General features: G+C 36.1%; 1 protein-coding gene across 5 annotated transcripts in view; it reads left to right on the forward strand.

Moving 5' to 3' along the window:
• RPTOR (regulatory associated protein of MTOR complex 1) overlaps positions 1-15421 on the forward strand; it is a 500255-nt gene that overhangs the window by 446859 nt on the left and 37975 nt on the right. For 4 of the 5 annotated variants that reach the window (XM_074260362.1, XM_074260364.1, XM_074260365.1 and 1 more), the window contains 2 exons: positions 4068-4172; positions 14353-14400. In XM_074260362.1, the coding sequence (XP_074116463.1) occupies positions 4068-4172; positions 14353-14400 (153 nt within the window). The remainder of the gene's footprint in view (positions 1-4067; positions 4173-14352; positions 14401-15421) is intronic. The other variant, XM_074260363.1, reaches the window with a different exon arrangement.

Consider the following 15421-nt stretch of genomic DNA (forward strand, 5'->3'; position numbering starts at 1 on the left):
GGAGGCACTTGGCACTTGACAATGTTCTGATTTGCTTTGTTTTCCTTTTCTGTTTTTTTTTCTTATTCTGTATCAATAAAAAAAAAGAAGAAGAAGACGACTAGAATAATAGGAAGGGGCTAGCTTGCGGTGGGCTTTAAATACCAAATAAAGCACTTTACATTTGATCTTGGAGTCACTGGAGTTTATTCTTAGGTCAGGGGTACAAATGTGGAGCATTAAGAGTGAAGAATAAGGGGCAGCTAGGTGGCGCAGTGGATAGAGCACCAGCCTCAAATTCAGGAGGACCCAAGTTCAAATCTGGTCTCAGACACTTAACACTTCCTAGCTGTGTGACCCTGGGCAAGTCACTTAACCCCAGCCTCAGGGGGGAAAAAAAGTGAAAAATAAGATAAAAACTGTGCTTTTAAATTATTGGCAGTTGAGTATGAGACTAGACTGGAGTAGGGAGAGACTCCAAACAGCAAGAGAAAAGTGGACATATATAAGAAATATTGGGAAGGTAGACATGACAGGATTTGGCTGCAATAAATTCAGTGTGTTGGAAGTGAAAAGTCCAAGATGTCACTTAGTTGTGAGCCTAGATGACCAAAAGGATGGTATAACACTGACAGCCATAGGGAAGGAGGGTAACCTAAGGGGAAAGATACTGATTTCTATTTTGGACATGTTGAGTTTAAGATGTTTCATGGGGACATCAATTTAAGATATTCAGTGAACAGGTAGAGATATATGAATGGAGGTTGGGAGAGAAGTGTAATGAGATAAGTAGATCTGAGAATTGTCCCATAGAAATATTCATTGAATTCATGAGAGTTCGGATGAGAACCCTACCTGATAGAGAAAAGGAAAAGAAGACCCATGTCAGAACCTTGGGAGACATGTGTACTCAATCATTATGATTTGGATGAAGATCTAGCAAAGACAACTGAAGATCTAGCAAAGAAATAAGATGGATAAGAGGAGAACCAGAAGAAAACAGTATCAAGACAAGGAGAAAATATAGCAGATTTCTGAGAGGTCAAAAAAAAAAAAAAATCCAGAAAAGGCCTTTAGATTTGGCAAATAAGAAGTGACAAAGAAAGCAGTTTCAATTGAATGATGAGGTAAGAACTTCAACTGACAAAGGTGTAGAAGAAAGAAGAGATAGTAGAAGCACTGGGTATAGATGACTCTTTCAAGACTTTTAGCAAAAAATGGAGAAAAAAAGACAAGGATGTTCAGGTAAAGTGAGGTTTTTTATTTATTGTTTTCAAGATTGAAGGAGACATAGGCATATTTTTAGGTATCAGGGAAACAGCCAGTGAGCAGTAAGTAATTGAAGATAGAGAGTGGGGATTATAGTAGGTGCAGTCTGCTGGAGAAGGTGAGATAGAGTAAGATCACTTGTGCATGTAGAGAGTTTTGGCAAAGAGAAGGACTGTCTCCAAATGAGATACATCAGCAAAATATTGTTAGAAATCATCTGCTTGACCTGAAATGAAAGAAGAATAAACTCATGGCAAATGGCCTCAAGTTTATCAGTTTAAAAAAAAAAAAAAAAAAAAGGATAGGTTTTCAACTGAGAAGATAGGGAGAGGCATATCATAGGAAATTTGAGAAGGAATAAAAAAAAATAAAATAAAAAAGATTTGGAAAAGGAGAACAAATTGGTTAAGAAGCCATAAAATAAATTGCCTTTTGTTATATTGGCATCCCAGTTAATATTATATAAAATTATATTCATAGCACAATATTGTGCCTTTCTCCAACTTCATTTCATAGTTTATGAAATATGAGCAAAGGAGTAAAGAGTGGAGAAAACAGGTTTGGGACTTAGTAAGGCATGATCAATAACAGGATAAGAGGTCGAAGGTCTTGAATATAGAATATAATGTAGAATTGAATTGATCAAGAATTCAATGTAAAGAAGAGACAGTCATATCAGCAAAAGTATATTTTAGTGTGAGACTGGAATGTACCTTTAGAAATAAAGTACTTTCAAGAAGAGGACAGATATAAGGGTGGAGGAAAAAAAAGACAGGATAAACGAAATGTTCTTGGCTGATGAGGGAAAAAGTAAGGAGAGAAATTCAAATTGAAAGAGAAATCACTGAGAAGTCGAAACCAAGAGAAAGGGAAAGGATATGAAGAAGATCATCAGGTTAAGATTGGATTGAGAATTTTTCATTTAGTTGAACAAACATTTACTAAAGGTGCCCACTGCATAAACTATTTTTTCCCCCAAGTATGAAGTAAGCTACAACCTGTGGATCCTTTGGACAGTTCAAGGTACTGAAATCACTAAGGGTTTGGTGAGGAAACTAATGAGCTTTGAATAATGCAAATACAAAAAGAGAAAAATGAGTCAAAATAAACAGATGAGAAGCTGAAATACACACACATGAGGTTTTTTGTTTGTTTGTTTGTTTCCAATGTTCTATTTGGCATTAAGACTTAAAGGCTGGCTGTCAGACTTAGGCCATAACAGACATTCCCCTCACTCCTCTAGTGGGCTTCTATGAAAGTGAGATTGATGAGATTTAGAGTGGTCTAGATTCCTGATGGTCTAGAGGTTAGTGGCTATAAGAGAGTTATTAAGAATCCCCTTTAAATCGGCCACAGATTTTAAGAGTGAAAGAATTCACTCATTCCCAAATATTAGTTGCAAAATGAAAGTTTATTGTTAGATATCAATTTACCCAGAGACTGACTTCTATAGTGGCAGATCTATAGAAAATGGAGTTTTGCACTGAGAATACAGTTCTCAGTGGACAGAAAGTGGACAGCTGAGTGAGCTATTGAGATCCATCTGCAAAGGCTTTAGTTGATGGAAGCTTATTATATTGGGTGTCTTAGTGGGGGTTGGGAGCAGATCAGAACCAGTGGGGACTGGGCGGCCCAAGCAAGTCAGAATGGGGGCTGGGACAAGCCCGGATCTCTTATTGGAATTCAAAGGGATGCTTTTTGACCAGGATTTGTAATTGAATCAAAGGCTCTGGCATCCTGGAAAGACAACTTGTCTGGGGAGGATATGCCTCAGCCAGGAGGGGCTGGGAATCTGAAAGGAATCACAGATCAATAGGAAATACAGTTTCTTAAAGGGATCATAACCCACTTCATTATGGTGACAAAGGTGTGTCTTCACTTAACAAAATTCATGAAGAATTGCTTTTCTCTGCTTAGTAAACTTTGAGAATTGACAATAGTCTTCTCAATTCAGTTTCTCAATCTTAACCAGTAGTCCTCAAACTTTTTTAAATAAGGGGCCAGTTCACTGTCCCTCAGACTGTTGGAGGGCTGGACTATAGTAAAAACAAAAACTCACACTCTGTCTCTACCCCTCAGCCCATTTGCCATAACCCGTTGGGCTACATCTGGCCCTCGGGTGATAGTTTGAGAATCCCTGATCTTGACAGTCCAGCTGGTTTCAATTGTTTCCATCACTGAAACCACAGTTTGCATGTTAAGTATAATTAAACAATGGTAAGAAAGGGATGTGAAAGGGCATTAAGACTTTTTTTCCTCAGAAATGATTGATTTATTTTTTCTTAACAAAAAGTTAACATAGAGAGGAGTGTATTATCCAGAGTCTGGGCTTTATCATGGTTATTCTTACAGGTTGAAGGATTTTACACTTAGTACTTCAATACTAATAAGAAGGAAATAAATCACAGGTTCTAGAGAAGCTAAAATTGTTTCAAGGACCTATTCAATAGTTAGCTAGGTATGTTTGCCTATGAAAAGGAAAATAATAATGCACCCTCACATGTTCTTTGCTGCATCATTTTCTTCCTGCCTGCCTGCCTTCATTTCTTTTTTTTTTTCTTTTTCTTTTCTTTTTTTTGGGGGGGAGAAATTTGGGTTGCAAAAAGAGGAGCATAAAGAAAAAGAAAAAAGGAACAAATCTAGAAGTCTAGGTCCATTTCTTTATCAGTCAGACAGTTGCCAAATTAGGCAACATATTCATTCTTTTGCAGTTCAAATGCAAATCAAATGCAGGTCATTTGACTTCCTGTCTCCCCCAGACTCCTGAATAGAGCCTGAAAGAGATAGTGTCTTTGACAGTCTTATCTTTTCTTTTCCAGATGATGGTGCCATCAGGGTGTGGAAAAATTTTGCAGATGTAGAAAAGAACCCTGAAATGGTGACTGCCTGGCAGGGGCTTTCAGACATGCTACCAACAACAAGAGGTAGGTCTGCATGGAATTTTTTTAGAATCTGAAGCATATCACCCAGGGATGCCTTTCCAGAATTGGATGAAGTGATCCATATGGCTTCATTCCTCCTCCAGCAGTGTCTCTGTCAGTATTGTCTGAGATTTCCTGGTAACACAAAACTAACTTGGTTCTTTGTCAAAAACACTATAGTATCTGATAAATATAACATAAGAGTGTTTTGGTGTGGTTTCTGTCAGTAGTATCAGAATTTCAACCCTTCAGCATTAATGTATTTACTTGCCTCTTTCATTGATGTGTGGGAAGTTATGTCATTGTCTTTGATGTGGTTTAAAACTGAGATGGATGTTTCCTAGGAGGAAATGTTGCCTGATTGATGATTAAGACCAGGAGAGAAGAATCAGGCTTTTCCAGCTTTAGATTATGCTTTTTTTGGTCACTCACAGATGCCTAACATGTTGTGAACATTTCATTAGTACCTCAAAAGAGCAGTGATTTCAGCAATGTGGTTATTCCTTCCATTGATGCAGATGACAATCTCTTTATTCTTTATTAGACAGTTCCATGAGTTTCTCTATCCAAATATATTCACTACTTACTAGCCAACTCTCTGATAATGAGTTCTCCAAACTTGACTAGATTGGACTTCAGACAGTAGTCTGTTATGTGAACTATACCCAAAGCTTTTTCTGTTTGGTAAGACCTTTCCCTTGGTTATGCTTCACTAGAAATAGATTTTAAAAGCTCCAAACCATCTCCATGTGAGTGGAGGAGTCATAAACCATTTTATAAATATTCATATCTAGATGTTCCCATTTTTAGAAAACAATCTTGGTACTACGAGAATACAAAATGATTATCCTGGACATATCCCTTTTTGCTCCCTTAGACCTAAAGAATAAGTTTACTGACCACTTGCCTGGCTTGAACTAATAGGGAACAGTATTCCTGTTCTCTGAATTTAGTCAGTATGATTATAACTGATTACTTTCACCATTACTTTGGATCACCTGTCTATGTTTTGCACAGCTTTGCATTGCTGCATGTCAGTTCATTGCCTGTCTCCAGTTTGGGCATGAATTAGTTATTTCTAGTCTGCTTGCTATTCCCTTCAGGTTTAAAGATATAGAGGAACAACATAATTCTAGTTTGTTTTTCACCTATAACTAGACTGGGAAGCTTAGATAAGAAAATAAAATGCTGTCAGTTCAGTTAGAAGAGGCTACAACAAAATCTAGCATACAAGAACAATCGCAACTCTTGCTTTAGGACATAAGTGACATTTTCTTTGCTTTCTTTGTTCAAAGAATAAGGAATGTGTGCATTAGCAGCATTTCCTTTAGAACTTAAGACTAAAGTAATAACTTTATCTGTTAATAAGGTTTCATCTCTAGTAGATTAAAGTAATTGAAATCTGAGTATTATTTCCTTTTTAAGATAATCTCTAGATTTAATCCTAGTTTTTAAAAAACATTTCCCCAAAAAACAGCTTTTTCCTTTTCCCTCTCATTCTCTCTATTCATTTATAATTTATTTCTGTAACCAGATTTGATAGTCTTACCTTTAACATGTTTCCTTTGATGGCTTTCCTCTTTCAGGTATTGTTCTTGCATCTAATTAAAGGAATGCTTTTTTAGTAGATTCTCTCTCCTCTATTTTTGTGAAATCTTGATATTAAAGGGTACTGATCTAACTTGTTCTTAATGTCTGATGGGAAGAGCCAGATGCCATGGGCCTTCTCAATCAAAGGGAATCTTTCCAACAAAGTGTGCCTCATTGCAAATCAGAAAATGTTCACATCTATTATTTGATTCCTTATATCCACTCCCAATATCCTTTTCAAAGAGATTTCAAAAGCATATTGGAGGTAGTAATAGTCAAATATACTTGTGGAGGAACTTGAAACCAGCAGAAGTAATAGAGCAGAAAACTTGAATTGGCCTACTTAATTTCAAACTACACAGGCTGGTTAACCTTTAAGATGCTATGAAGAAGTCCTTTTCAGACTGTTGATCCCACAATTTACTCTAACTCCATCTTAGCCCTTTAGGTATTTGTACCATAGCCAAATGACCCTCATCTGTGTTGCAAGAATAGAACAGAACTCTCTCCTGAAGAAGGTGAAAGGACTAAAAGAATACCTATATACATTCCAGTTTATAAGGAAGAACAAATAATTCCTAAAAGAAACTAAATCAGCATACTAGATAGCAGAATCAGTAGTCATAAGTGTCTTTAGAGCTTTAGGCTAGAACATAGTTATGTAGCTAATAAGGTAAAATTCAATAGGAATAAATGTAAAAAGTCTTACCCGTGAGTACAAAAAATCAGCTTAAGCATATGATAGACAAGGCATAATTAGATAGAAAATTAGACTGAGGCTCTTTTCAACAATGAGATAATCCAGGCTAGCTCCAATGAGCTACACCCAGGGAGAGGAACTGTGTGGGGGGGGGAGGGAGGGGACTGAGAGTGGATCACAATATAATATTTTCACTCTTTTTTATTGTTTGTTTGCATTTTATTTTCTTTCTCATTTCTTTTTCCTTTTTGTTTTTATTTTTCTTTTTGATTTTTGTATAAAACATAATTAATTGTAACTGTAAGATAATTGTATAAATTGTATAAATATGTATGCATATATTGGATTTAACATATTTTTACCATGTTTAAAAAAATTAAAATAAACTAAATAAATAAAGAGAAAAAAAAGAAAAGAAAAGAAAATTAGACTCAAAAAGATCTGAGAGCTTTATTGGACAGCAAGGTTGGCATAAAACAAGTTTGATATAAGCCACAACAGCTAATGCAGAATTGGTTCTCATTAAGAGAAATGTTAAGTTCAAGTGAGGAAGACAACAGGATGGCAAAGGAGCTTAAGTCTATGTCATGAGAATCATTTGAAGGACCTTGGCATATTTAATCTGGAGAAGAGAAAACCCATATTAGATATGATTGCTGTCTTCAAGTATTTGAAGGCTTGTCATAGAGTACAAGAATCAAACTTGTTCTGTTTGATCTGTTTGCTCCTTGATGCTGGAGAGCAGAACCTGGAGTTGCAGATTTAGCTTTAATGTAAAGAAAATATTTCCCATCAACTAGAACAATCCAAAAGTGAAAGACTTTGCCTTGAGAGATGATGGGTTTCCCTTCATTAGATATCTCTAAACTGAAGTCAGATGACACTTATTGGCTATATTATAATAGGCATTCCTTTCATGTATGGGTTGAACTATATGGATTTTTATTTGAATTCTCAAATCCTATGATAATGAGTTATGTTTGAGTTTGAGATACCTTTGGGACATCCAATTCAAGATGTCCAGTAGTCAGTTTTTGATGCAAAAATGTGCCCCAAAGAGAAACTAAAGCTGGATCTGAGAGTCATCTGCATAGAGTTGATAATTGAAACAATGGGACTGATGAGGTTGCGAAATAAAAGAATATAGAGAAAAGAGGGCCCCCAATGAGGAATGTGGTGTGGATGATAAATCAGCAAAAGAAGCTGAAGAGTGCTCAGTGAAGATAAAGATCCAGAAATGAGAAAATATCCAGGAGGAAAGGCTTGTCAAAATAATCAGACAAGTCAAGAACTATTAAAATTAGAGGAGGAGGAGGTTAATTCGATTTTTACAAGTAAGAGAATCATTAATAACTTACTAGAGTTCCATTGCAATTGAATGATAAAGGCAAAAGCAAACTTGAGTAGGTTAGAAGAAAATGGGAAGAAAAGAAATGGAGATATCTAGAATAGATATCTATTTTCAGGGATTTTGACTGGAAGAGGGAAGAGAGGTGCATGAGCTACTAGGGATAATCGGCTCTAGTGAGTTTTTTGATGACAGGGTAAACTTGGGAATGTTTGTAAACAGCAGTGAAAAAAATTATTTATAAGGAAATACTAAAGACTAGTAAGAGACAGTATAGGCAAGTTAGAGCAATTTTCTTGGCAGCTTTAGTAAGGCATAATATCAAGGGTACATGTAGAGAAATTGTCAAGAAAGAAATCAAGTTCTTCATCATAACAGGGGTGAAAGAGAATTTAAGGGAATGACATTGAGTTTGGGGTGTCATGACAATGTTAAAGAATTTATGGTCAATGACCTTGATTTTCTTGGAAAAAATTAAAACTTCAGCTTGAGAGATATTTGAGGGGAGTGAAAAGTGAATGGGGACTTTGAGAACAGAAGAAAAAGTTTATAAAGAATAATTTTGAAGAATAGAAGAGTAAAAGAATTGTAATACTGCAGTGAAGGCTCAGATAAGTTTATGTAACATAAATTTGCAATGGACCCATGGTCCTGATTTGGAACCTGTTTATTGTCCAGAGGAATGACACAGTTAGAATTACAGTTAAGAAAAATTATCTTGGCAGCTATGTGAAGAATAGATTGGAGTGGGGAGACTTGAGGCTAGGAGACTAATTATGAGACCAGAAACAGTGCAAGCCTGAACCAAGTGGTGACTTTGCTTATAAAGAAAAAGGTCAGAAAGGAGAGATGTTAGGGTGGCAGGAATTTGTGCTTAATTGGCCGAGAGAGAATGAAAATAACAGTGAAGTTACAAACTTGGGAAATGAGATTGTTGGAAATACCCTTTACAAAAGCAAGGAAGCTTGGTCGAGGGAAAGATTTTAGGGAAAAGGTAGTAAGTTTTGTCTTAAGACATGTTGACTTTTGAAAGGTACTTTTAAAAAGCAGTGACCTCCTCAGTAAATCTGATGCTTTTTTTCTAACTTGATATTATTTTTATGAAGTTCACCTAATCCAAGAAGATCAAGTAACAGTAGTTCCCATTAATATCTTACTTCTTGAAGAACCCAAGAATTCAGACTACTATAACTATAAAAATCCAGGTTATAACTAAGAATTTCAGTTTTATGCCACTCATCTCCTTTTCATCCAAACAGCCGCACTCTCCCTTATCTTTCTGAAAATATGCCCTGTTATGTGAACAAAGAAGCAGAGCTGAATGTGGCAAAGTCATTGATGAGATAAGTAAGATTATCTAGAATGTCATAGAGTAGGATTAAGTGCAGTGGCATCCATGCCTAAAAGAGCCATCTCTGGTCTTGGGCACCTTTCACACACTTTTGTCTTGTTGGGGGTAGAGGTATGATAATCAGTTCACTGAAAATATGTCAGAATAGGATTTTCTAAGAAAGGACAGATCTTTAAAGAACTTTACTAAAGTTCAGGGAAGTAACTTTTCTGAAACACTTTGAAAAAAATCTTCTCAAGAAAGCTCTGCCTAGTCATTTTAGAAGGAGCAGAAAGAAGAATCATAGATTTCTGGAGATGGAGGGCTCCTCTCTGTCTCTGCCACTGTCTAGCTTACTCAGACAATTCACTTTACATCTCTGGCTCCCATTTTCTTTTGCAAAATAATGAGGAAACTGGATTAAATCTCTGGGATCCCTTGCAATTCTAATATTCCATGACTAATAGTGATGATAATACAATATTAAATCTTAGATTTGAATCTGAAAGGGACTCTTCTTTTTTTGCAGATGTAAATAAAGGGAATCAAATGCCCAAAGATATTAAGTGAGTTAGCCACAATCACATAAACTGGAATTCAAACCCAGAATCTCTGATTCCAAATCCAACATTCATCCTACTCTATCCTCTCACAGTCTCATGTTGCCTATGACCTGTAGAATACTTTCCAGTAAATGAAAATAAATATATGTAATTCAAAGTCCTGTAATAGTGATGCTCCCCTTTCCTTAGGTTCCAAAGGACAGTGATATTAACATTATTTTGTTCTCAATTTCTGTTCTCTCCTCCATCTAAATCCTTCTTTTATCCATCCATGAAGTTATAAGTCTTCACCTGTGATTTGATTGCTATCAGATTGTTGTGGTTCAGAAGGGACCCCAAAAGGTTGAGGTTGCAGACCAGTGTTGTGAGGTATCTCAAAAGAATTTGCAGACTTAAATCCATATCCAAGTAAAGAGACAAAGTTTATTGTAATTGTAATGCCAATTGAAGCAGGCTAAGTTCCAAAAGAATTTATCAAGGAACCAAGAGAAAGAAGATAGATTTATAGTTCAAAGTTAGACCAGAGCTTCATGTTACTTATTTGCTAATTTTATGGATTACAGGGAAGTTTGAGGGGTGGTCTATTCACTATTGTCTCAGGAATTTAGTTATCACTGACCAACAGATTATCTATCTGACACTCAATAATGTTTGTAGGACTTTTCTAAGGCCAGAAGACTTTAGGATTATTGATAGATTGTTAGAACAGTAGTACTCTGTCAGGGAATCTCCTTTCTGCTGTGTTTCCTCTAGAAGCTATACCTCATCAAGATCACTGAGTTGTCATCCTAGGAAAAGATTAAGTGGCAGGAGTCAGAAAGATTCTCCATCTATAGAGACACATGCCGTTTCCTCATGCACCCAGGATCTTACCATTATCAGCAAGTGTCCCCTTCCATAATCAAAAACTGATATTTCTCTATCTGAGCCTCCCAGTCTTTCATCCCCTATGTCTCACCTCTTATAAGTCTCTTCTTCACCTCCCTCAGGATTTTCAGGCCCCCACTCCTCAGTACATCACCCCTGCCCTGATCTTCATTTTCTCTTCTCTCCAATTTTGACTCTTTACTGTCTTCTCAGATCTCTTGTCCTCTCACCTGTTAGCACATGTGCCTTGCCAAATGTCACTTTTGGATTACTCCCATTTTCTTTCTTCTCCCCTCCATTCATACAATCATAGTGGTTACACTATAGATTCTTATTATCCAACTTCAACTGGGCCCCCAGGGCAGTGAGGCAATTCCACCCATGCTGATTCCCTAGCTCATTCCTTACCAAAACTTTTCCAAATCTTTTGTTCTCTCCTTTAGCAAAGAACCTCACTTGTTAACTTTACTGAAATGTTGAGGCTATTCAACACAAGTTCCTTCTTTCCCCTTTCTCTTCATCTCAAAACTCCGAGGTTTCATTTCCTGCTCTTTTTGTATCCCTAGGTTCTGACAATAAAATACTTCTCACCCTTGCCAAGACCTATCTACATGTGTCCTTGCACCCATCCCTTGCCATCTTCTCCAGCCAATTATAATGTCAGTCATCCTCTCTCTAATCTTCAGTCTTGTCGTCATAAAGACCATCCTTTTAAAAAAATTTTCAGTAGATCCTTTCATCCCTTTAAGCTATCATAAAATAAATACTATTTCTCTCAGGTTTGTAATTTTGGTGTTACTCTCATCTCCTCACTCTCTCATCTCACATATCCAGTCATTGGCCAAATCTTGACGTTTCTACATTTACAACATCACTCACATGTAATCCCCTTTCTCTATTCTACTAGTGCCTACTGTTCTACCAAGTACCAGTCCAGATCCTTATCATCTCTCACTTATTCCATTATTATTTCAGTCTCCTAATTGCTCTTCTTACCTTAAATCTCTCCTCATCCTTTTATACTCCACAAAACTGCCAAGGTGATTTTTCTCAGGTAAATATCTGATTGTTATTCTCCTACTCAATCAATTCCAGTGGATCCTTATTAGTTCCAAGGGAAAATATCTTCTATTTAGCTCTCCATGCCCTTCACCATATGTCTCCAACCTTTTAGTTCTGTCTCATTACTCCCCTTCCTAAACTCTGATATTTGAGTAGATTGCAGAGACTTTCCTCTTTAATACACAGTGAAGCTAGAGGTATGGGCTGGGCTAAGAATGAAAATTCTTGAGGTTAGAAATGTAGATTGTACATATGTTGAAAAAATGATTTTAAAACTAAACAGAGGGACTAGAACAACAACCCCTCTTCTGTCTCCATGTCTTCACACTGCTGTGTCCTGCATCTACATCTGCAGCACCTCATCATTTGTATTTCTTCCAGACACAGCTCAAACACCACCGTCTATATTATCTTGCCACACTTTATACTTTGTTTTGTATTTATTCTCTTTGCATTTATTTTTAACATGCTTTTTTTTTCCTACTCGCTTTCTCCCACATTAAAATGTAAATCCCTTGTGAATGGAGAGTTTTATTATATTTGTATTTTCAGTGCTTAGCAGCCATGTCTAGGCCTGACACATAGTTGGTACCTAATACCTAATAGATACTTTTTTATTAACTAACAAAAAGAGAGAACATGAAAACCTTCCTTCAGCAAGATGGTGCACTGAGCCCAATTCCCTAACATGAGTCTTACTTATAAGAAAAGAACAAAGATTAGAAGAATTGCATATATTTAACCTATATTGGATTACTTGCTTTCTAGGGGTGGGAGGAGAAAAATTTGGAATACAAGAGTTTTACAAAGGTGAATGTTGAAAACCATCTTTGTGTATATTTTGAAAATAAAAAGCTATTATTAGAAAAGAAAGAAAGGGAGGAAAACAAACAGAAAATATAAAGCCTGAGTAAGTGAAACAAGTCACCATTGTAATGAATAAAAGAAAGCCAGGAGAAATCTTCAGAAAGAAAGAACAAAACTCTTAAGAGCCGTAAGCCTTCAGAAAAGAAAAATTGACAAGCCCTAGGAACCTACAGATTTAGAGGCATAATAAGAGATATAAAGGAAAAACCACTGGAAATCCTGATGGTTCAAGAATCCACAGACCCCGGAGAATTGGCAAAAAAAAGTGTTATACCTATTGATGGTGGGAAAATCTTAGTGAAATAGTAGAGTACAGGGCTTTAGAGATGATAAGAAAAAAAATGCATAAAATTAAAAAATCAAACCAGAAGTGGGAGATTACAGACTTCTACAAATCAAAACAGCAGAACCAGACAAACAAACTTGGTAAGAATTATTGGTTTCTCAGAAAATATTTTTTAAAAGTCTTTTTCCATATTCCAGGAAATAACATAAGAAAAACTTTCCATCAGTGTGCAAATCTGAAGAATCTTCAAATAGAAGTCTTATATACTCCAAGGCATACAGTAACTAGCTGAAAAGAGAGGAGATAGGATTTCCAAATACCATTTTTCATTCCTTGTTCTTGCTTCTTCATGAATATGCTTGGAATAAAACTGTTTGCCCTGGGCAATATCTTCAGGAGTTTAAAGGTTCTCTAGCTTTCTGACTGCTTTCTAAGTTACTCATTAGGTAGCCTATTTCAAAAGGCGATTTGATATATTGATCTCTGAGATGAGAATGACACTCTCTTCCAGTGGTCCTCTGGTTCTTTGATTTCAATGCAAAAGATGTACAGAGCCTCTACATCATCACAGAAACAACTCCTACCATGGTGCACAATGAGGACATAGTTTTGTGTATACTTTCTCATATACTCTTGAATTACTTACAAAAATCAAGAAGTGACCAGAGAATCAAAAAATATTTTTGCTCAAGATCTTTCTCCTTAGCTACCCAGATTGAGAAGTGGAAATAGTTGATGAGACCAGCTAAGGAGTCATTTTGGAAACCAGTACCCTGACTTGAATTCTGTTGAGTTACCATCTATTATTGTTCCAACTCCTAAAGATCTCATTTCACAGAGATTGGCCTGGAGAAAACTATTTATTTTGGTAGAAGGAGCAGCTTCATTTCCTTACCAAGCCAAGTACCCCAACAGAGCCCTATTATACTGCACTTAGAGTCGGTTCTACCACCCTAACATTTGGCCTGCTTTCTAGGAGAAGTTTTGTTGTTGTTGTTTTATGGTTTGAACTTAATCCCTTCCACTACTAATTTCTCACCATAGTTTTATCCCCTCAAAACAGAGCATCTGTTAATTTGGTTATCCCTGGACATGCTAATTACTTATCTTGTCTTCTACCAAAGAACTTGCTCAGTCCTTCAGCTCCTCTTTGGCCTTTAGTCTACCCTCAAATGTGGCTTAGTTGGTGCTACATTTTATTAAAGTTAGTTAGATGATCATTTATGTTGCAGTTAGATGACGCACGTTCCACAAATAACTTTGACATCCAGGGCATTTACAATTAGAAAAATACTTGATAATCAAACCAGTGTTATTAGCCAGAAAGTATTAATTATTTTTGTGTTTGTAAAGTAGAATGATTTTATAGGCAGGTTGTTACAACCAAGTCATTCCTTTCCCTTTGGATAGAAGCATGTTGTGAACATGAACATTTTCTTCTGCACTCATTCCACTTTCTTTTCTCTTTTGAGTTTTCTTTCTAATCTTGCTTTGTTTTGTTTTAATTTATTTTGCTTTGCCTGACCAATTTACCCTTAGCACCAATCCCCTAATCCCTATTTCCTCACAGGTCTGGCCCGAAGGGTTTCAATCTATCTTGATCGAAGTAAGCAGGGAGGTGAGTGTTTTCTTTCCTCTTACCTACAACCATCCATGGAACTATCCTTGCCTTCATTTTGTTGATTCTTAAAGGTTTTTTGTTGTTGTTGTTAATCCTTTTCACATCTTCTAGGTTCTTTTGCTACAGGAAAATAAGGTTAAGGAATTTAGATTTGTTTCTTTTGCTTCATTTTTTATTCCCTGGACAGAATTCTTGAGTACCAGGTAAAGTTGACCAATAGAGATAGGACATGTCTGAGTGGAGAAATTAGATATTATAAGGAACTGAGAAGAAAACCCACCTTCTTAAAATGAGATTTAAATGTTTTATCTATTAGTTGTACTTTCTTTGGGCTCAGAGTTTCAGTCTTTCATCTCTACTCTTGTGGGTGTGATTTGCATTTTTCCTGCCTAATCTCCAACAACTGGGCATTTTCTATACATAAGAAAACTAATTAATGTTATTTTCATCTCCCCAAGACCCTTTTCCCCTAACTTTTGAATTGGAACATTAAAAATAATCCAAATCTAAATCCAATAATCTTGACTTCATTATGACTATATTCTTATAAAAAGATTTACAGAGGAATGTAATATCCTGATTGGCTTTAAATATGCCTTACTAGAAAGAACATAATCGTTGGAACATATCTGGAAAGGATTCTGATTTTTTTTTCCACCTGTTTGAGAGGGCTCTGTATCATGAAACTAAACTATGCTATTTGAAATACCTGTTTCTATCAGAAAACTTCACATATAAACTCAGAATTTGTAAATAAATGGTTTTCTAAGTTACTAGAATATCTGAATAACAGCCATAGCTGGTTAGTTCTATGTGTGACTAATTCTACATGTTTAACTTTCTAACTACTGCACTTCTATTTGAAACAGGAGTTCTTTTCTCATTTAGATGGAATAGAAAAACTTTTTTATAAAGCTGCTTTTTTCTGAGGCTCACTAAAAAGAGAATAAATACTTTCTTTCACCTTTAATTTTCAGAGCTATGTGATCATCCCTCAAGTAAACTGTTTGGTCATAGC

Source organism: Sminthopsis crassicaudata, chromosome 4 (assembly GCF_048593235.1).
Source record: "Sminthopsis crassicaudata isolate SCR6 chromosome 4, ASM4859323v1, whole genome shotgun sequence".
Classification (NCBI taxonomy): Eukaryota; Metazoa; Chordata; class Mammalia; order Dasyuromorphia; family Dasyuridae; genus Sminthopsis; species Sminthopsis crassicaudata.